Source organism: Leptonychotes weddellii, chromosome 8 (genome assembly GCF_054177405.1).
Source record: "Leptonychotes weddellii isolate Sample4059 chromosome 8, ASM5417740v2, whole genome shotgun sequence".
Taxonomy (NCBI): Eukaryota; Metazoa; Chordata; class Mammalia; order Carnivora; family Phocidae; genus Leptonychotes; species Leptonychotes weddellii.
Window position 1 is genome coordinate 32,092,754 of NC_138376.1, and position 23,006 is coordinate 32,115,759.

Sequence of the window (23,006 nt, forward strand, 5' to 3'; positions counted from 1 at the left end):
TTTATTTTATTTTATTTTATTTTATTTTATTTTATTTTATTTTAAAGATTTTATTTATTTGTTTGACAGAGAGAGACACAGCAAGAGAAGGAACACAAGCAGGGGGAGTGGGAGAGGGAGAAGCAGGCTTCCCGCCAAGCTGGGAGCCCGATGTAGGGCTCGATCCCAGGACCCTGGGATCATGACCTGAGCCAAAGGCAGATGCTTAGCAACTGAGCCACCCAGGCGCCCCTGGTGGGAACATTTTCATCAGGCCAAGGTCATAGTTTAAGTCCCCCATGGTGTTGGTTGGACTAAACTCTAAATCTACTTATGGTATACAAAATATAAAACTAGAGAGGGACGCCTGGGTGGCTCAGTCAGTTAAGCGGCTGCCTTCAGCTCAGGTCATGATCCCAGGGTCCTGGGATCGAGTCCCACATCAGGCCCCCTGCTCAGCAGGGAGCCTGCTTCTCCCTCTCCCTCTGCCTGCCGCTGCCCCTGCTTGTTCGTGCTCTCTCTCTGACAAGTAAATAAATAAATCTTTAAAAAAATAAAACTAGATAAAAAACTCTGAAAACTTACTGCACTATGAAGTGATAATGACATGGAAGGTTAAAAATTGAAAGTACTTTAATAGCCCTTTATCATCTTACTTTATTTTTTTAAGATTTAATTTATTTATTAGAGCAAGTGCACATGTGCACAAGTGGGGGAGGGGCAGAGGGAGAGGGAGAAGCAAACCCCCCCACCCCACCCCTGCTGAGCAGGAAACCCAACGCAGGACTCTGGGATCATGACTGAATGGAAGGCAGAGCTTAACCGACTGAGCCACCTGGGCGCCCCTACCATCTTACTTTAAATGGATAATAGGGGCAGCCGGGTGGCTCAGTTGGTTAAGAGTCGGCCTCAGCTCAGGTCATGATCCCAGGGTCCTGGGATCGAGTCCCACATCGGGCTCCCTACTCAGTGGGGAGTCTGCTTCTCTCTCTGTCAAATAAATAAATAAAATCTTTAAAAATAAATAAATAAAGATAAATGGATAACAGATTTTTTTAGAGCTAAAAGGAACTTGCCAGTCCTTAAACATCATCCGATTCATCATCTTCATTTATAGAAAAGAAGCACATACCCATTAAAACATCAGATTAATTTTTCTAATAGTATTTTCCTCAGACTAATATTCAGTTGAAATTACATTTCCCAATTACACGTGATGTTGACATGACGTGAATGAGAGACATACCGGTGGCGGGCTGACACACAGCAAGCAGTGAGTGCTGACAGTGGGTTTGGGGTTGGCACTTGGGCCCTGACCAGGTGCTCAGAGTCCGTGCAGACCCCACATAGGATCTGATAGTCGGAGTTATAATCCTTGCAGGCGTGATGGAAAATTACTGGGGATAGAAACTGAGTTTCTGGCTCAGCCTTTGCATCTGAGCACCACCAACACAGCAGTTCCAGGGGCAAGAAAGCAGTCTGGTATCAACTCAGCATCCCTATGAATGGCGTCCAGAAAAAATTTTTTTTTTTAAAGATTTTATTTATTTGACAGAGAGAAACACAGCGAAAGAGGGAACACAAGCAGGGGGAGTGGGAGAGGGAGAAGCAGGCTTCCCGCTGAGCAGGGAGCCCGATGTGGGACTCGATCCCAGGACCCTGGGATCATGACCCGAGCTGAAGGCAGACGCTCAACGACTGAGCCACCCAGGCGCCCCGACCCATAGATTCTTTTTTTTTTTTTTAAAGATTTTATTTATTTATTTGACAGAGAGAGACACAGCGAGAGAGGGAACACAAGCAGGGGGAGTGGGAGAGGGAGAAGCAGGCTCCCCTCAGAGCAGGGAGCCCGATGCGGGACTCGATCCCAGGACCCCGGGATCATGACCTGAGCCGAAGGCAGTCGCTTAACCAACTGAGCCACCCAGGCGCCCCCGACCCATAGATTCTTAAAGGGTGCTCTTTGCAATCCTCCCAGTGTGATAGGAGAGTAAAGTAAAATTCTTATTTCGCTTTGTAGTCTAACCTGAAGGTGATGCCAGGTAGGCATTAACAGGCTTGATTGGTGTTTTGAAAGCTTTTAGTCATGAAATTAACTTCTCATCTTGGCCATATTTTTCACAGGCTCAGAAAAAAAGTTTGAATCAGACTTCCCCCATTGCTGCTTCCAAGACCACGGATGGCCTGAGGCAGACGCAGATCCCTGGCCTCCTGAACACCACACTGCCAGGTCAGGAGCCTTTGTTGTAAGCTCCCTTCCGCTGTCCCCTGTGTCCCCAAACCCATCCCTCATCCTGCTGCAACCTTTCCCATTCCACCTCATGCCCACTCTGACCTTGCCTCCTGTATCTTTTCTACCAAATAACAGACCATGTGGCGTCTGTACCTCCCTCTTATGTACTAAGAAAAAAAAAAGCACTTCTAATTAAATTATGACACACTAAATTATATGGAAAAAATGTGCTGCTTAGAAACAATAAAATCTAATACCATATGGCACAAGTGACTTTGTAACTATCCTCATGTCCCTTTATTTATGTATATTTGGAATCCCCCCAAGACTAAAAATATTGTGGGCTATGTCTTCCATTTCTTCTAAAGCTTTGAATATCTGCACTGCTCAATAAATACTAGAAAAGACAAAAGCAGGAACACTCCTAATCAGAACACTCCTAATCAACACTCCTAATCAGCCCTCCCCCCCACTTGGGCCTCCATCCCTTAATTTATGAGCCTTTTGGGGGTTCGGTAATACTGACAGATTACTGGCTTGAGGCTTATTCCTTAGACCTTAGATAATTTGAAACTGTAGCATTGGCAGCTTTTCTTTACTACCATTTATTTATGTATTTGTTTCTATTTACTATACCTAAATAGGCTTTACTAATCGTGACCTCTGCCCCTAGAGCTTTTGTAGATGAATGTACCTCCTGCTCTCCTCCCTCAGAGCAAGCATCCATGATAAGGAAATCCCTTTCAGAATGGTCAGTAATCCATATACATTGGACTCTATGGGTTATATAAGAGGCTTGATTGACTGTTTCTGTTGTCTTATGTGTTCATTCTAATAGGGCAGGATTCTGGAAGCAAAGTTATGCCGGTGTCCTTAGGAACCGCACAGCCACAGCAGGAAAAAGTAGTTGGATCATCTCCTGGCCAGCCAGCTGTGCAGGTAGAAGACAGTTTGTATAGCTGCTTCTTAAGGTTGAGCATAATTGAGAGAAAATGTAGTCATGTCATCTTCAGCTTGGTAGTTGCTGCCTGGCATCATCTGCCCACAAAAGTGTGCTCACTGAAGACCTTCCCTGCAGCCAGGCCGTGTTATGTTCATGTTTGTGGGATTAATGTGTCTACTGTATTTCTCACATTACAACACTGTCATTTCCTCATGAATTAATACTATACTAGCAGCCAATACATAGAAGGTACTCAAAAAAATGTAGTTTACTGCTGATCACTCATTATCGTAGCCAAAGTGGATCTGTTCCTCTGTTTTTTTTAAATTAATTTATTTATTTGAGAAAGACAGCAACAGAGCAGGCACATGTGAGTGGCAGGGAGCGGGGAGGGGTGGCAGAGGAAATGAATCTCAAACAGACTCCCCACTGAGCCCCGAGCCCTACGTGGGGCTCGATCTCATGACCCTGAGATCATGACCTGAGCAGAAATCAAGAGTTGGCTGCTTAACTCACTGAGCCACCCAGGTGCCCCTGGATCTGTTCATCCTAGTTATACTGAGAGGTTTCTTTTTTTTAAAGATTTTATCTATTGGGATGCCTGGGTGGCTCAGTCGGTTAAGCGTCTGCCTTTGGCTTAGGTCATAATCCCAGGGTCCTGGGATCAAGCCCTGCATCGGGCTCCCTGCTTGGTGGGGAGTGTGCTTCTCCCTCTCCCTCTGACCCTCCCCCTGATTGTGCTCTCTGTCTCTGTCAAATCTTTATAATACATACATACATAAAATCTTTAAAAAAAAAAAAAAAGATTTTTATCTATTTGAGAGAGAAAGTGAGTGTATGGGGCAGGGGGGACGGGTAAAGGGACAAGCAGACTCCCTGCCTCCCCATTGAGCATGGAGCCCAACTCGGGGCTCCATCCCAGGACCCCGAGATCATGACCTGAGCCTAAGTCAGACACTCAACCCACTGAGCCACCCAGGTGCCCCTATACTGAGAGTTTTTTTATTTTTCTGCTGTAGCAACCAGGAATGTTATGAAATACCCAGTCCCTGTGGTCTTTTAACCCAACCACTGATCTGAAAAGGAAGGAAAAAAATCTTGTTTTCAGCTTACCGAGCCCTTAGTTTCTTCTTCATCAAACACCAATGAATAGTTTAGTGAAACTTGTTATAGTCTGGGCCTGCCTAGAATACCCAGTGAAGGATCTGGTTCAGTTCTCAGGTTCTGACTTAAGTCGTGTTTGTGTCCTTAACATCGATATAAGAAGTGCTACTGTGGGCGCCTGGCTGTTTCAGTCGGTAGAGCATGCGACTCTTGATCTCAGGGTTGTGCGTTTAGAGATTACTTAAAGGAGAAAAGGAAGAAAGAAAGAGATTCCCTACTAGATGACACACCTAGACTGTAACAGCAACTGAATTTTCATATGTTCATGGAGTTAGTACCCACAAAATATACTTCTCCAAAAATCTAATGATACGTTTAGAGAGTTGGGGTTTCAGGCTTTAAATACAAGCTGAGTCCTTCCAAGGAAGATAGCACAGCTTTCCATGATCTTGAACACAGTGTGACTTTGCTACATGGGTCTATGGCCTTGCTTGTTTTATTTTTTAGCAGGACACCTTCTACATTCTTAGACTATGCTCTTGATAAGGAGTGGAAAATATTCACAACATAGTGACCTTTATGTGTAACTGTATTCTGCATATTTTTTCTACAGAAGGGAGTAATAAGAGGTGTGTTTTGTCTTTAGGTGGATAGTCACTCAGGAGGACAAAAGCGACCTGCTGCAAAACAGCTAACCAAAGGAGCTTTGTGAGTGACCCCTGGAAATGACTCATTTTGAACATTTCTCTAGGTTCCTAACCTTCAATAACTATACAACAGAAGTCAGGTTATAATAATATATGTAATATTTTTAAAAATATGCTTTGAAAATAATTTCCTACAGTTTGCTTCTATTAGGACCCATAAATACAGTGACCCTTGAACAACATGGATTTGAACTCTGCAGGTCTGCTTATATGCAGATGTTTTCTGATAAATACAGCGCAGCACTGTAAATGTATTTTCTCTTCCTTATGAGTTTCTTAATGACGTTTTTCTTAGCTTCCTTTTTTGTAAGCATACAGTATATAATACATGTACTATACAAAATATATATTAGTCAACTATGTAATCAATAAGGCTTCTGGTCAACAGGAGACTCTTGGTAAAGTTTTGGAAAAGTCAAGTTATATACTGATATCTGACTGTGCGGGGAGTCCGTGCCCCCAACCCCCTCATGTTGTTGAAGGATCAGCTGTGTACCAAATATAGTTTGAGTCTACTGTTTGCTCTTTTGTTCTCAAGGAGAATAGTTCTCTGTCTTTTTAGCATACCACATACCCTTTGACCGGCCAAAGGGTCTCTGAGAAGAAGCATGGTTTGATAAACTCCTGTGTTTGGAACAGAAATATTAGCATAAGCTTAGTTGGCCAATGGTCAGGCATTGCCAAGATCTGTGTGAGCACCCCCACATGAGGGGTTGGTGGGAACACCGTGGTTTTGAGGCCAGGGTCATAGTGTGAGTCCCCTGCAGAGACAGTTCGACCAAACTCTACTCCCACCATGGTGTACAAAGTATAAAACTGAAGAAAACACAGAACCACTGTCCTGCGAATAATAACGTTCCTGTAGATCTTATTTTCTTTGCACGCAAATAGCAATCATGATTAGGTTTCCTTCCATGGATCTCCACTGACACTGGCAATTTCTCTTTTAAAGCATTCTCCAGCAGTTACAGAGAGACCAAGCCCACGCTGTGACACCTGACAAAAGTCAGTTCCGATCACTGAGTGAGGCGGTGCAGAGGCTCCTCTCCTACCACGTGTGCCAGGGCTCCATGCCCACGGAGCAAGACCTGAAGAAAGGTAAACAGGCTGCCGCCCCAGAGCGCCCCTGTCACACCACGCACCCTCCTATGGATGCCCCACAGGAGAGCGAGAGCCCTGGGGCTCGCAGAGAGTAGTCGTGTTCGCGTTTTTCATCGTAGACCTAACTCGTTCCCAATTTACTCAGTTTCCTGGTCCCTCTTTAGAAGACTTACTCTTCTCAATATTCGGTGAGGGGATACCCAAATATCAGAGTATTTTATTGACCAGTTCGGGGGCACTGAACCCAAAGCACTGTTTGGACGGCTGGCTGCAGATGGATGGCCCTGAAGGCAGTGCTCTACACAGTGATTTCTCGTGTTTGGGCAGAAGGCACCCCTTTAGCTGCTACCAGCAGTTTTATTTGTTTTGTTTTGTTTTTGCTACCGGCAGTTTTATGAATGAGATAGATACTTTAGCCCCCAAAAGCTTTCTTCGAGCTCCAAAGTGAGTCTAGGGCATTGCTGTATGTCAAGAAACTGGCAAAAATGCTAAGGATAATAAGGCCCCTTTATGCCCACTTGGAATTCTGCCCGTTCTGAGGCCTGCCCCAGCCACCCCTCCCAGCTGTGCTGCTTAGTTCTACCCTCCTTCCCCCCAGCCCGTTCCCAAGCCTGGACTCCATCAGTTCCCCTCCGCTGCTTTCAGCCCTCCCGCAGCTGCCCCCGGCCGTGCTGACCTGGCTTCGGTCTCCAGTCCCCTGGGAGCTTCCCTGGGCGGTCCAGGGAGTAGGGTCCAGGTCCAGCATGACACAGGGATGCGAAGACTCGGAGTGACTAGAAAATGCAAAACCTTTGGAGACAGGCAGGCAAAGGACGGAGCCGCAGCACTGTGACCTGCAAGATGTCATGAACTAGTTTGTGTCCTTACATAAAACCCGTCTGCCCAGCCCAGACTGTGGGACTTCCTTGTTCAACTGTTTCAGTTTTTCATACCATTGGAAGGGAGTGGAGGTTTGACCATCTAGACCAACAGATCCTTCTCTGTTCATTGATATTTATTGCATGTCTGTGCTATATGGTTTTCTTTTATAGGTGATGTTAAAAGTATTCTGGTTTTGGCCTCCTAATTAAAGTTAAAATAAGCTAGCATTGGGATGAGTTGCCCAGTCACCTAACAGTGGACAGTGAGGGAAAGTGCAGAAACACGTTTAAACAAGGAAAGCTAACCTAAGAAGAGAAGACTGTCACAGGCAAGACATGTTTGAGTAATGGAAGAGTAATGCATTTCAGTCCTGAGAAAGAAAAAGACCTAGTGAGTGATTTGCACTCTCTTACCATTTTCTCTCTCTCTCTCTTTTTTTAAAGTCGACAATGAATTTGAAACAGTTGCCACTCAGCTCCTAAAAAGGACCCAAGCTATGCTTAACAAATACAGATGCCTGCTTCTAGAAGATGCCATGGTAAAATTCATGCTACCAAGCATATTTGTTTTTTAAAACCCCACAGGTCACAGCTAGTAATTCAGAGAGAAAAAAACTTCAGGGAATTACATTCTCCCAACATAATCTCAAAGGCACAGATAGTGAAGATTGTAGAAAACCTTCCACCTGACTGGTACTCCTGACACTTGGCATTCGCTGCACTTGACATGTTCGCTCACACCTAATGCGTGCTCTGGTTCTCCTGGTTCCAAGTGAGGAAACCAGGGCTTTGGTTAAGTAATTTGCCTAACATCCTATATCAGTTTGGAGAGCAATTAGCAAAGCTAGGGGACAGACCAGGACTATCTGAGACCCCAGCCCCCATGCACACTCTGATGCTGTCACCTGCCTCTCACCAGCCCAGAAGTGTGGGGAAAATGGTTCAGAGTAACGTCTGAAAAGGCCAGGTGATGACAAATGTTAAAATTAGCTTTATCTTGTTTTAAACTGAGTGATCATTAACATGCCATAAAGTTCATGCATGATTTAAAAATGTACAACTTGATGGTTTTTAGTATGTTCATAAGGTTGTGCAACCGTCAACCACTGTCTAATTCCAGAACGGTTTCATCACTCCAAACAGAAACTAAACTTAGTTTTAAAGCACTGGTTAATTAGAGACAGAAGATACTTCAGGAAATGATAGAAAGACCAAACCTATTCTGAGATTTCAGAAGCAATTCTGAAATCTTACAGGCTTTCACCTATAAATTGGCCTCTTACAAGCAGTTTCCAATTTAGGTTCAACTTTGAAATGTACCTTGGGAGCTTAGTTGAATTATATTATATACATATACAATACAGTATAAAATGTGTGTGTGTGTGTGTGTGTTAAATACATATATATTTACTTATTTATATTTACTTAAAATTATGCCTCCAAAATTTGGAATAGTTGTTCTTACATTGCCAGCCATTTCGGAAAAAAAATGCTGAGATATCAAAAAGACTTAACTCTTACCATTTTTGAGGAAAGGACCACTTATTTCCTCAAGTTATCTTATATCTGCTATGAATTTTCATGTTAAATAAGACTCACAAATATAATTTAAGCTTCGATTCTGTAGAGCAAAAAATAATTTTAAGGAAAGCCTTACTAAAAAACACACTGAAAGTATAGTAGAATATGAAGAAACATGTCATCCTAATGAAACGATTTCTAACATACTGTTAAGCAGAAGGGGGAAATAAGACAGAACAGTGTGTACAGTTGCTACCATTTGCGTGCAGAAATAAACCAAGAAGAACGTCAGTGCATGGGTGTGCATAAAATCACTCTGCAAGAGTCGATTCAGCTGCTAGACAGGTGCCTGCAGAGACAGGCAGGGGAAGCAAAGAAGGCAGGCTTAGTTTTCACATCCTCTCTAGAAATCAGTGTAAATCACCTTTTCCCCAAAAATACAGTTTTAAAAAATGCATCCCTACGTGACAAGGATAAATGGGACTAAATGGGACGATACTAGAACCTAGACACCAAATTTTCAGGTCCGGTTGGTTCGTTTGTTTCAAAGATGCAGTGGGATGTTTGCACTCTGTTAAAAGGCATCTGAAATGACCAGACTCTCGTTTTCAGCGGATCAACCCCTCTGCTGAAATGGTGATGATCGACAGGATGTTCAACCAGGAGGAAAGAGCTTCTCTGTCCCGAGACAAGCGTCTGGCACTTGTAGATCCTGGTAAGAAATGTCAGAGGAAGAGTAGAGGAGAGGTGCTGCCAGGGTTCTGGGCCGTGGGCCTGTGGGGAGTCTCTCTGAACCACCGCTGGGTATGAAACCTGAAGGTACAGAATGTATTCTGGGGAGAAAAAACCCAGAGTAAGAGCAGTGCGTGAATACTATGAGAAGGTCCATAGTCTAGAAAATCCAAGCTGGAATTCCACATTCGTTATGTGATTGTGTTTCCCCATTATAAACGTAAACTTCTCATTCTTTCTCTATTTCTTGAGAACTAAATTATTATTTTTTAAGATTTTATTTATTTATTTGATAGAGAGAGAGAGACAGCGGGAGAGGGAACACAAGCAGGGGGAGTGGAAGCAGGAGAAGCAGGCTTCCGGCTGAGCAGGAGCCCGATGTGGGGCTCGATCCCAGGACCCTGGGATCATGACCTGAGCCGAAGGCAGCCGCTTAACGACTGAGCCACCCAGGCGCCCCTAGAGAACTAAATTAAGTCAGAAGCCTTCCCAGAAGCATTTAAGCCTCAGCAAATTATCGAGTTATCTTACCATGTGCAAGGCATCGTTAGGGGCCCTGCCCGCAAGCTCGTAAATTAAGATGCTCCATTAAGTACCTTTCTTTCACCCTGCAGTTTCCCACCGACTGCACTGAATGAAGGGCAGGAAGAAATTTTCCTCCGGCCAAGGTTTTTCTAGCTGGACAAATTAAATTTACACGAGACATATTAACAGGAGACAAAAATGTTTTATTACATGTGTACAGAGGCCCAGTAATGAAACTGAAACCAAAGAATGACCAAGGCAGGCAGTTTTTATACTTTTTAGACAAAGAGACAATAAATCTATGAGGAATTGACAGGATAAAGAAGACTTAACTCTGGGAGCTTCAGTTAGTAAGGAATTCTAAACAGAATTTGGGCTGGAGTAGTAAATTAGTGAAAAGTAACAAGTACTGTTTCTACGCCTTCTGAGCCCTGAATTCCCTATTTCTGGTGATAAGGATGTCTCTCTATCTCCTGGTACAGGGAGGGCACTTTTCATGTGGGAGATTTATTTCCTGCTCTCAGGGGGGACAGAGGAGGGTGTAAGTGTCCTTCTTGCAATGGCTGGGTTTTTGTTTGTTTTCGTGCTGTTGTGTTTTTTTGAAGAGAGAGAGAGCGTGCGCAAATGTGCCTGGGGAGGGGCGGTGGGCGGAGGAGAAAGAATCCTAAGCAGGCTCCATGCTCAGGGTGCCCCAACACATTCTGCCTTTTAAAAATGAATCCTCAGGGTACCTGGGTGGCTCAGTTGGTTGAGCATCTGCCTTCGGCTTGGGTCGTGATCTCGTGGTCCTGGGGTGGTCCTGGGATGGAGTCCTGAATCAGGCTTCCTGCTCAGTGGGGAGTCTGCTTCTCTCTCTCACTCTTCCTCTGTGTGCTCTCCCTCTCTCTCTCAGATAAATAAAATATTTTTAAAATAAATTAAAATTAAAAAATAAAAATAAAACTGAATCCTCCTGGGGCGCCTGGATGGCTCAGATTGAACCCCGTGTAGGGCTCCCCACTCAGCAGGGAGTCTGCTTCTCCCTCTCCTTCTCCCAGTGTCCCTCCCGCCACTTATGCTGTCTCTCAAATAAATAAATAAAATATTTTAAAAAATAAAAATAGAGACGGCTGGGTGGCTCAGTCAGCTAAGCATCTGCTTTTGGCTCAGGTCATGATCCCGGGGTCCTGGGATCAAGCCCTGCATGGGGCTCCCTGCTCAGTGGGGAGCCTGCTTCTCCCTCTGACCCTCCCCCTGCTTGTGCTTTCTCTCTCTCTCTCTCAAATAAATAAATAAATAAGTAAATATCTTTTAAAAAAAATCCTCCTTGGGATGCCTGAGTGGCTCAGTCCGTTGAGCGTCTGCCTTCAGCTAGGGTCATGATCCCAGGGTCCTGGGATGGAGCCCCGCATTGGGCTCCTTGCTCAGCGGGGAGCCTGCTTTTCCCTCTGCCTGCCATTCCCCCTGCTTGTGCTCTCTCTCTCTAACAAATAAATAACTAAAAAAAACTTTAAAAAAAAATCCTCCTTTTTTCTGGCCTCTAAAATTTTTTTAAATCAAATAACATTATAACAATTCGTGGAGTATAAATTTTACCCATACTTGCACCATCCTATAAACGAAAAGTTTTTATTTCTCCCAGTTTTCTTCCAGTTCTGGTTCCCATTTGCATACATCATTTATGTGTACTTATAATCATATGCTAGATATGATTTTGTTCTAATTTTCTTCCATTTAACACATCTGAAGTTCTTATCATTTTCTAGTCTTCAAAATGATAATCAATTTTTAATACATTAATTTGAGAATTTAGCTAAACTATTCCCCTAGGGATGCCTGGGTGGCTCATTCGGTTAAGCGTCTGCCTTCAGCTCAGGTCATGATCCCAGGGTTCTGGGATCGAGTCCTGCGTCGGGCTCCTTGCTCAGCGGGGAGCCTGCTTCTCCCTCTGCCTGCTCATGCTTTCTCTCCCTCTCCCTCTCTCTGACAAATAAATAAATAAATCTTTAATAAAATAAATAAATAAATAAAAGGGGCTCCTGGCTGGCTCAGTCGTTGAGCGTCTGCCTTTGGCTCAGGTCATGGTCCCAGGGTCCTGGGATGGAGCCCCGCATTGGGCTCCCTGCTCAGCAGGAAGCCTGCTTCTCCCTCTCCCACTCCTCCTGCTTGTGTTCCCTCTCTCGCTGTCTCTCTCTGTCAAATGGATAAATAAAATCTTTAAAAAAAATTTTTTAATTTAAAAAAAAAATAAACCATCCCCCTACTGTTAGACTATTATTTTCCAGTGGCTTTATTTCCATTCCCCTAACTCCTTTTCTGATTCTTGATAAATATCAAGATTCTGCCTTACGTTTGGTGTGGCTCATGAAATCCCTAAAAACAATAAATGGTCCTTACACTTGGTCTAAAGGGAGAGTCTGTGGGGCGCCTGGGTGGCTCAGATGGTTAAGCGTCTGCCTTCGGCTCGGGTCATGATCCCAGGGTCCTGGGATCGAGTCCCGCATCGGGCTCTCTGCTCCTTGGGAGCCTGCTTCTCCCTCTGCCTCTCTCTCTCTCTCTGTCTCTCATGAATAAATAAATAAAATCTTTAAAAATAAATAAATAAATAAATAAATAAAATAAAGGGAGAGTCTGAAAGAAATGCTATGTAGCTAGGAGAATCCACAACTCTTTCCAAAAAGGAAGAGAATGATGTAGGATATATTTCTGTCCCTTTTTCCTAGAACCTGCAATCTCCTATTGCCTTATGATGAATTGGGCGTATGGATAAAGCCTCATACATTGTCACAGCTCCCCAGACATGAGTGTCCCGAGGACACGGATGTGCTTCATCCCCCTGTGTATTGTGCCCGCACAGCCGGTGTTTGTGGGATGGAGTCTTCTTTTTAGATGTCAAGGCTGTGTCCCCTACATCTCACATTTTGTGATTTGATGAAGGAATTGACATTTTGGTTTTACAGATGTCATCAAAGCCCTGTTTCACCTTTTCTGCCCTTCTGTAACAGCAGGCTGCCTCTGTGCCCTCCACCTCTCAAATCCCCCTAACATTTCTCTTGCCATCCTGGGCTCCTCAAGCCTGGCACAGTGCAGGGCTCACTCACAGACCCGGTTACTCCACACGCCATTGTCCTTCCAAGAGATATCATTTGACCATTTGTTTTGTGCTCCTGGCGAAGTGCAGCTTTATAACGCCTGGTCCCCTCACACGTGTCTACCGGGGCCGAAGTGCCATCACCCAAAGACAAGCAGTTGTGTCTACTCCCACCCCCGCCCTAAAGCCTCATTCCCGGGCCCTCTGCTCCAAGGGAGAAACCAGGCTGATACCAGCATCAAATTTCTGTTTTCAGACTGTTTCAAAGCAGCCATTAATAAAAAACTAGCTAAAGATAACACTAAGAGGGGCGCCTGGCTGGCTCAGTCGGTAGAGCATGCGACTCTTGATCTCAGGGTTGTGGGTTCAAGCCCCAGGGTTGTGGGTTCAAGCCCCAAGTGTAGCCAATACTTAAATAAATAAGTAAATAAACTTTAAAAAAAAAATAAAAGAACACTAAGAGAACAAGACAAAGCAGAGCTTTTGGCCCATCTGGTTTTCCCACGTGTCACCAAGCAGCTACCTTGTCAAAGATGTTAAGCTTCGCGTCTGGAAGCCCCGGCTACCGTCATAGGAAGCCCCCTCAAGCGTTGTGCACCCCCCCCTCCCCCGCACGTTCCTGGACATGAAAGACTGGCTCACTGGGCTGGGCTTGCACCTGACCAACTGAGGGGTCTGTTGTAGAGCTCCCCCCCCCCGCCCCCCGCGTTCACGCAGTGTTCTTTTTGTTCCCATTTCCAGAGGGTTTTCAGGCTGATTTCTGTTGTTCCTTCAAACTTGATAAAGCTGCTCACGAGACGCAGTTTGGCCGGAGTGACCAGCACGGCAGTAAAGCAACCAGCTCTTTCCACCTGACGGCCAAGGCCCAGAGCCGAGACCGAGCCAGACCAGGCATGGCGGAATCCACGAATCATGACCAGTTTCATCTAGTGCCTAATCACATCGTGGTCTCCGCAGAAGGAAACATTTCTAAAAAAACTGAATGCCTCGGCAGAGCGGTGAAGTTCGACAAGGCAGGCTTAGCTCAGTACCGCAGTGCGTCCGAAGAGAAAAGCAGCCGGCGGGAGTCGGTGAAGGCCAGCGAGTGCCCTGCCGGCCCCGAAGGGCCCCGGAAAACCTCATCCCGACTGGACCACGGTACTGACAGCAAACTCTCCAGTATCCTAGGGGATTCTCATTTGGAGATGACGTGTAACAATTCCTTCCCGGACAAAACTCTGAGGAATTCTCCAAAGAATGAAGTTTTACACACAGACATCATGAAAGGGTCGGGCGAACCCCAGCCAGATCTCCAGCTCACCAAGAGTTTAGAAACAACGTTTAAGAACATCTTGGAACTGAAAAAGGCCGGGCGGCAGCCCCAGAGTGACCCCACGGTTAGCGGCTCTGTCGAGTTGGATTTCCCCAACTTTTCTCCAATGGCTTCGCAGGAAAACTGCCTGGAAAAGTTCATCCCGGACCACAGTGAAGGCATTGTAGAAACGGACTCCATTTTAGAAGCAGCTGTAAATAGTATCCTAGAGTGTTAATAGCCTCAGCCCTTCCCCGCCCCGACCCCGAGACCCCGTCCCCGAGACCCCATCCCCGAGACCCTGCCCCAAGACCCCGCCCCGGACAAGTTACATTCTTTCCTGGCAAAAGCAAGCGGAAGTGGTCTCCTGTCTCCAGCCTGCTTGATCTGTCATCACAGGTTGTCCTTTCTGATCTCGATCCCATTCTTTGTTTCAGAGCAATACTCGTCGTGGTTACAGGGAGATCCCTTCGCGAAACGAATCCTTGTTAGAAAGCAGTCTGATAGGCCCGACACATTTCAAGTGTTACGAAAGTGCTTAATAGTCATTTCTGTGTTTGTTTACTTGTTTTAATTTTTCAAAACAAAACACCGTAACTCGCTGAGATCACAGTACACTTGGCCCTGGGTAAAATTCTGACAATCATAAGTCATTTGAAAAGAACAGACTTATTAAAGAAAATCAAACAGGACTGATAGAAGCTACTTTTTAAAGAATAGCCCACCGCATCTCCAAATTTTGCCGTTTGGGGTCTGTTGTCCTTGTCGTTGGGAGGGCAGACCGCCGGGTCTTGCCCCCTCAGGCCCTCTCTGAGCTGCTCTGCCAGGGACGCCGCAAGGAAGCCCCCCCCCCCCCAGGCTGCCAGTAGCGCACAAGCAGGGCATTTGCAGGGTTTCCTTGCTCATCGTTCAAGTGCTTTTCTGACGTTCCCGGAGCAAAGCCTCACGCTTTTCAGCCGCTGCGCGTTAAGTTTCATCTAGGGAATGCTCTGTTCTTAGTTGCAACAGCATGACTTGAGATCATTTCATCAGGCTAAATAAAGGAAAACGGAAACCAGTTAAGTGGCACAGTGTACAGGGGAGGCCGGGATAGAGCCTTGAGGAATATAATATGTATATATGTAAAAGCATATATATGTGAACTATTGAGAAAAAAAAAAACAAGCGTTTTCGCATTTTCTAATTGGATATAGTCAACATATGCTGTATGTTTTTGTTTGTTGCTGGGTTTCTTTTCATTTAACCTCCCTGGCCCCTCTCCCACAAATAGCCAAGCATCTAAAGCACTTTCGTTCGAAAACTGTGTTGTAATTTTTCAGTTTAAACTTTAAGGGGACTTTGGCCTTGTTTATGCTTCTCGTCTGAGAACAGTAGTCACCCCCCCACACACACCCCCTGGCAGCAATCATTACCAAAACACAGACAAACCAAAGTAACCAGCCAGCCCCCCCACTGAAAGAAAAGATCTAAGACACGGGAGTCCCACTTGAGAGCCAAAGGACATGCCCTGTCATGGTCTGTGTGTGGCCCGTGTTCATATTAGTGAACATGACTTACTGCTTTATTTATTTATATTTCTTTTCAGGGAGCTTTCCCCGTTTTCCTTCTTTGTGCCCCAGGTCATCCCACCTCTGCTGTTCCCTTCATCCTCAGTGTCATTGTAACCAGCCGGTCTCTCCCATCATTGGGAAGGCGATGTAACGGTATTTCATACGTGCCCTCCCCCATGTGTGTGTGCGTGTACCTGAGCTGTTCAGATCCAGAGGTCACTCTGGTGACAGTGTGGACACACCCAGTCTTCCTCCCACTTCCTGCACGCACTCTCTCATTTCTTCGGTTGATCTCTCTGGGCTTTAGAGGTGCACCCACTGCTCTCACACGGTGCCAGCATCTGTTTCTGGCTGTTTCCAGAACGGGGATGACCCCCACTGTCATCATGTTGGGCGCTTCTTCTCCAGATTGGCCTGCGATGGAAAGGAAGGCTTCTGATTATTGGAAAACACAACAGAAGACCCAGACTCTCCCTGTCCCTCTCTGTCCCTACACTGTCCTTGAAGGAACCCCCTCAGACAGCCAGTCTTCTTAAAAGCAAAGTACCTTCTCCCCACCCTCACCCCCACCCCGGCCAATAGAACTTGGAAAATCTGGGCCATTTTAGGGTTCCCATTTTTTCCTCATTTGTGCCAATGTCCAAGTTGCAGATTTCCCCTTTTTCCTGTATTGTAACATATTAGAAGGATAAGTTGGTATTGCCAGTTGGAACTTTCTGTTTGGGCAGCCCTGGGGTAACACCCTGCCCTGAACCCCATGATTTCATAGGCTCTTCTCTTAGGATTCATGCTCCCCTCATTCCGAGCAAGACTTAAAGATGGTCCCTCTTAATCAAATTCTTCTCATTGTGGAACTCTCTACCTGGAAACCTTCACGTAGGCTACTAATTAATTATGCCAATCAGTGGAATTCTTAAAAGATAAACTTCATGTACATTTGTCACCTCCCTTTCTTCCCTATCCTGCCCTGCTACCCCAGCCCCCGCCTTTCTAAATACCATCTCAAAGGGTCTTTCAAGCCCTAACACTTGTCTAGCAAACGGAGAGCCTAATTCACCAAAATGAAACTTGTAAATTTTTGTGTCCTTGTATGTAAGTTTACTTTCTATGGAGGAAAGATTCTAGATAATGACAAATGAAGATTACGAAAATGTATTTTACTCCTGTGATTAGATTATGCGCACATGGGTCCTAACTCGCATGTCGAGCCCCCTCTGGCGAAGGGTAAGAGAGCTCCACCTTGGACGGCCAACTTTCAGTTGTTCAGGTTCATTAGTCAAGGTTAGGTTTTAGAACTACTTGTACTCAGTAACAAAAATCATTTTCTTTTTTTTTTCCTGTTGTTGTTGTGGAAAAGTGTGCATTTGTTATTAAGCATTTGATTTTCTGTGTCCTTAAATACTGCCTAAAGATAAAGCAAATTTTAAACTGGCAATTACGAAAAAGAACTATTTTAGCTCTGAAGAATTTAGTAGATTTTGTTAGATTAGGGAGGCCTTACAGACTGACTTGACTTATAGAGGACGCGTCACTCACTGTCAGTGTGGTGTGGGCTTTATTTGCTTAAATACCTTCATTTGTATAGTATGTCTCACTTGAAATTGCTTTGTATACATTTTGTAAAAATATTTATAAAATGTTTTGTAAAAAAAAAGTATAACAAATTGCAGTTTATTTTGTTATGTTGGATAAATACTGTTAAAAGAAACCAGTCAGTAACTATATTGTTAATCCATGGTTAGGAAATGTTTAGTTGGAGATTACGAAATGAAACAACCATTGCAATACAGCCAAAGATTTGGGAAAATGTGCAACTGTGATTGTCTTGATTTTGCAAATAGGAATGGCTCTTTCTCCAGAAGAAAAGGGTAAGTAAGTGTTCAGTGGGAGTTCAACTGAAATAGATTTACCATTCCCAAACAGGAACCTAAACTAGTGAGGGGATAGGATTGTAATTGATCGGCCTTTCCAAACGGTTTCCAACTCAACAGGGTTGGTCGGTGAGAAAGTTTAGTCATGTACATCTCTGGCCTCCATCCCTACTCTTGTCACACGGGTCCTTAACTGAGGAAGGAAAAATGGGGTCATTTGAGAAGTTACATAAATGAGCCTCAATCTGCAGGAGGTTTTCTTCAATCATATTTCTTTTGTCTCAGTGAAGGACAAGAAGGCTAAGGGATATGGCCGGAAAACTATTTTACGTAAGACTTATGCCAGAATTAACATGTTTCTCGCTGGATTCACACATTTGATCCACTGAGAAATACCTCTGTAACCTTAGCTGTAAAGTCAGCCCCCTGAGGCCCTTCTGAGTTCTTGCCCTCACAAGTGGGACTCTGCCCAAATTGTTAGGGAAACCACCATAGGGTGAAATGTATTTCTGGGGGTGAAGGTAGAAGGCTCCTTAAATTTTTCTTTGGGGCCTAGGATTTACACTTACATTCCTTATGGTTTAATTGTGCCGCCTTCACATGCGCACGCGTGCGCGCGTGCACACACACACACACACACCGTTAAAGCAGTAGTAGTTAGGAAATCAAGATTCTGCGGTAATCAATATATATACAAGAAGTTGTTCTCCTAGAACTAACAGCAGTCAGAATCATTACTGCTAGAATAGTTGCATCACTCAGTGCATCCCTTAATGTCTTCTGCAGTGTTGCCCTGATATCAAGATTCTCTTGCTAAGGACAAATATGTGCCCAACATGACATTCCTTCCCCTCCCCCTTCAGGCCATTTGCAATGGGAGTGCCCCATGAATGAAGAAGGCAGGATGATCTGGCTGCTTGATTAGGATCTGTCTCTGTTCCCCAGGGGAATGCCCAGAGGGAAGACCAGGCATCTTCTCTAAGGATGGTTAAAGCCTTCAATCCTGGGTATGGGGGCTGTGTTCTAGGAAGGGGGCCAGTGGATTATCTGGGGGCAAAGAGAAAAGAAAGAAACCACAGTCTGGGGGCACTGAAACAGCGCTGCTCAGGCAAGACTCTGGCCATGCTGTCCCCCCAGGGGCTAGCCGGTTTCACGCTCTGACTCTGCTTTAGCCTTGTGTATGTTCTCTGAGACACAGGGAGGGCTCCTGGGTATCCACTTGCAGGTGGAGAGCATCAGCCACCGTATGTTGCTTGAGCAGTTGACAGGCACTGGGCTGGGCACTGGGGATACATGGATAATTCAGGTCTGACCTACTCTCAAGGAGCTTGCAACCTAGAGAGGAAACAAGCACACAAATAATTGCATTACATTTGGGAATTGACTGGAGTTCAGGAGAGAAGAAACTAGGGCTAAAATTCTTTCCAGCCTACCACTTCAGTAGAGTTGCAGTGTATATTCCGATGTCCTGCTTCTTGGTACACCCTGAGTTACATCTGAGAAAAAGGTATTGTGCTTTGTGCAGGAATAAAGGTAAAGGCATTTTGTAATCATAGGGTTAAATATGTGGAGAAATCTGGTTCACACAAATGGGAGGAGCACCTTTGTAGTCTAAAGTGGATTCTGTAATATGGATAGCCTGTGTCTGTGTTGCTGCCCATAAAAGGCCTTGAAGCCCTAATCTACATTTCCCATGGGCATGTGCTGGAGCCTGGCCTTTGAACACACTTGCAAAGGCAAGAAGATCCTCAGGGGAAAAAAAAAAAAATCACTTCTGTGAAGGTCCGGGGAGGCAGTACAACAGGGTGGGCAGAAAGTGCCTTTGGCAGCAGAACCTAGAAATGGGTTCTAGGACCTTGTCTAACACATAGAGATCTCAGCGTAAGTTCCTCTCAGCCTCAACTTCTTTGCCTATAAACTAGGAAGATTTGTCCTGGCCCTCTAACTCCTTACGGTGTAAAATGGGGTGTTACTGAAGAAGTGGGAAAGGTGGAAGAAGCTAAGTGCCATTATCCCTGAAATAATTCAGGGGCGGTTTGGGTTTTTCTGTTTTGCCTTTGGTCATACCTCCTGCACACTGTCTGCTTCCTACTCTAGGTTTCCTGGGTCCAGCCTGGCCCCTCAAAAGTGGCTGCCCTTCACAGGTTCCCTCCTTTTTCCTTCACACGTTTGCCCCCTTATGCATGTCTTTCATCAGGATCAAAAGCTGTTGGCCACGTTGTCTCCCCCAACTCTAGGCTCATCTGGCTGCTTTCACACTAATCTCTTTCCCACCTGATTCCTGGTAACCCCATGTGACTCGCTGAGGAAGCAACAAGGAAAACTTGAAACAAAACGAAGTCAACTTCAAGAAGGCTCATTATCCAAGAGGTCTGGGACCGATGGGAAATTGCAGATGGAACCCCCTTTTGGGTGCTGTGGGTGTGGTGGTTTTGCCTCACTGAGAAAGCACTGCTCAATTTATCTCCTAAATGATTCCAAATAATGCCAAAGTGCAGACAGTACAGAAGTAACTTGTTGTGGAATATGCTAGGAAAGGAACCCTGGAGTCAGGCCAGAGAACCACAGAATGTCCTGAAAGGACTCTTAAAAAAAGAGTCAAGTGGTTTCTAAAACAGGCAAATCAAAATAATAAACAAACAGGCAAATCACAAGAATATAATTACCTAGACAGTTTTTTCTTTTTTTTTTTTAATTTTCTTATTTGAGAGAGAGAGCAAGAGAGCACAAGCAGGGGGAGTGGCAGAGGGAGAGGGAGAAGCAGTCTCCCCGCTGAGCAGGGAGCCGGATGCAGGGCTCCATCCCGGGACCCTGAGATCATGACCTGAGCCAAAGGCAGATGCTTAACCGACTGAACCACCCAGGCACCCGGACAGTTTTTTTCTTAAACCAATACACACGGGATAAATGAAAAACATAGCACAAAATGTAAGTCTTCCTATTTCAGGCCCCACTCCCATTTCCCAAAAATAACCCCCATCAACACTTTCTTGTATATACTTCCAAAATTGTTACATACAAATACATCTATAGCCAAAAAACAAAAACCACAAAACAACCAGGGACCACTCTTTTACACCCTATTCTGTATCTTGCTTTTTCAAATGTAACCAAGTATCATGGAGTATTACAGCCTGGTTGCAAGCAACAGAAAATGATCTGCTTGGTTGACCAGCATAATGGAGTTTTATAGAAAAGGTAAGGATTGAAGGGAAGATTGAAGAACCACTAGGTTTGAGAAAGACAGGAACAAGGAAACTTCGCAGGTCTTCGTAGGTAGAAATTCTTAAAAGTCTTGCCCCAAACCTCCAATGTTTCTTCCATCATCACCCTGCTCAAGATTCAAAACCCAGAGGGGAGAAGTTTTTTGTTTTTTTAAGATTATTTATTTATTTGAGAGAGAGAGGGAGGGAGAAACAGCTTGAACAGGGGGAAGAGCACAGGGAGAGGGAGAGAATCTCCAGCAGGCTCCCCGATGAGTGTGGAGCCCGACGTGGGGCTCAATCCCACGACCCTGAGATCATGAGCCAAAACCAACAGACAAGTCAGACGTTAAAATGACTGAGCCACCCAGGCGCCCCCACACCCAGAGGAGAGAAGTTTATAGCATCTCATGCCCCCTCCCACTGGAGAGATGGAAGGAGTTGAAAAGATCTTCCAGAGACCCCTTCAACTTATGTATTGGGAGGACAAACATTTAGATTTGATAACCCTACTCCACTCCAATAATGTACATGATGAAGGAGAGACCAGTCCACAAGAGAAATAGGATACTGTTAGGAAATGGAAATGGAGATCAGCAGGCCAAAAAATAAATACCATTAAGATTTCAGGACGTGAAAACCCACCTCATTGCATATAATTGCATTGTCTTCCATAATTTATTTAACCATGCCCTCGTGATAGACAACTAAAGCAGTCAAGAAAAAAGAAGCCTATGACAACAGGCTAAAAGAATAAGATTCTCGGGGCACCTGGGTGGTTCAGGCGGTTAAGCATCCGACTCTTGGTTTCAGCTCAGGTCATGATCTCAGGGTGGTAAGATCAAGCCTGTGTGGGGCTCTGCGCTCAGCGGGGAGTCTGCTTAAGATTCTCTGCCTCTCCCTCTCCCCCTTCCCCTGCTCTCTCTCCCTCTCTCTAAAATAAATAAAATCTTTAAAAAAAAAAAAAAAGGGGCACCTGGGTGGCTCAGTCAGTTGAGCATTTGACTCTTGATTTCAGCCCAGGTCATGATTGCAGGGTTGTGGGATTGAGCCCCGTGTGTGGCTCCGCCCTCAGTGCAGAGTCAGCTTGTTCTTCTCCCTCTGCTCCGCCCCCTGCTCTTGCACACGCACTTTCTCTCTCTCTAAAATAAATAAATAAAGGGCGCCTGGGTGGCTCAGTTGGTTAAGCGACTGCCTTCGGCTCAGGTCATGATCCTGGAGTCCCTGGGTCGAGTCCTGCATCGGGCGCCCTGCTCCGCAGGGAGTCTGCTTCTCCCTCTGACCCTCCCTGCTCTCATGTGCTCTCTCTCTCAAATAAATAAATAAAATATTTTTAAAAATAAATAAATAAAATGAATAAATAAAATCTTAAAAAAAAATTCTTGAGGCTGTAAACGACCATTCCTCATTCTCACTCACTATCCTCACTTTGAAATAAAAAGTCTTGTATCTTGCCTAGTGCTGGAGCATATGGTCAATGCTCAGTAAACAACATGTATTCAGTTAGTGAATAATTTGGGGTTGAAGAGGTCTCAATGTCTTTTCCTCTGGATCTTTGTAGAATGATGGCTTGGGCACTGAGAATAAGTACTCTCCTAGCACCATCTGCTGGCATTGGAAAACCTTTCCTGAATCATGGCCTCCAAGTCTCTTTCGGCCAGTATTGTTAATAGCCCTGAAATTCTCGGAAAAAAAAAAAAAATAGCCCTGAAATTCCTCCTCTTCTTAATACCTTCAGTACCGCAGAGCTTACCTTTTATCTGTACATAGATACAGTTTCAAAATAGTGACTTATTTTTGTTCCTTGTTTACTAAGAAATGTTTTACACTTTGGTGATCCTTGTTTTTGCCTTTTTACAAAGTCAGACACATGTGAGACACTGAGTGAGTGAGAAGGAGCCTCACACCAGTCTTTGACTCCAAAGACTGTTGTCCTTTGACGTTTATTCATCAGGTAATGAGCTCTGTGTATGGCACTATCTTTCTGGTTGGACTAGTTACATAGCACATACCGATATGATGCTTTGAGCTTATTTTTAAAAGCCCCTGTAGGTGCCCACTATTGTGACAGGAGCTGTAGAAGACAAAGAAGTATGAGATAAGTTCCCTGCCTTCGGAGCACCCAATCTAATCAGGGAAGCAGTAAGTCAAACAGTACAGGATAAAGTCTGTGGTGATGCCTGTAAGTGCCCAGTGCCGAGTAATGACACTGGAATACATACTGTGCTATATATATATGGCACTAGACATCCAAAGCCTGGAGACATTTTTGTTTGTCACATCTGGGGTGGGGGTGTTACTGGCATGTAGTTGATA

The 23,006-nt window shown here is 44.8% G+C and overlaps 1 protein-coding gene across 1 annotated transcript; it reads left to right on the top strand.

The window, feature by feature from the left end:
* Positions 1 to 1,981: 1,981 nt before the first annotated feature.
* Positions 1,982 to 17,425, top strand: BICRAL (BICRA like chromatin remodeling complex associated protein). The gene is made up of 7 exons (XM_081828274.1): positions 1,982 to 2,209; positions 3,051 to 3,151; positions 4,906 to 4,967; positions 5,919 to 6,064; positions 7,372 to 7,466; positions 9,061 to 9,163; positions 13,517 to 17,425. Exons 2-7 carry the CDS (start codon positions 3,074 to 3,076, stop codon positions 14,302 to 14,304), a joined length of 1,272 nt encoding a protein of 423 aa, XP_081684400.1. The 5' UTR covers positions 1,982 to 2,209; positions 3,051 to 3,073; the 3' UTR covers positions 14,305 to 17,425.
* Positions 17,426 to 23,006: the final 5,581 nt, after the last annotated feature.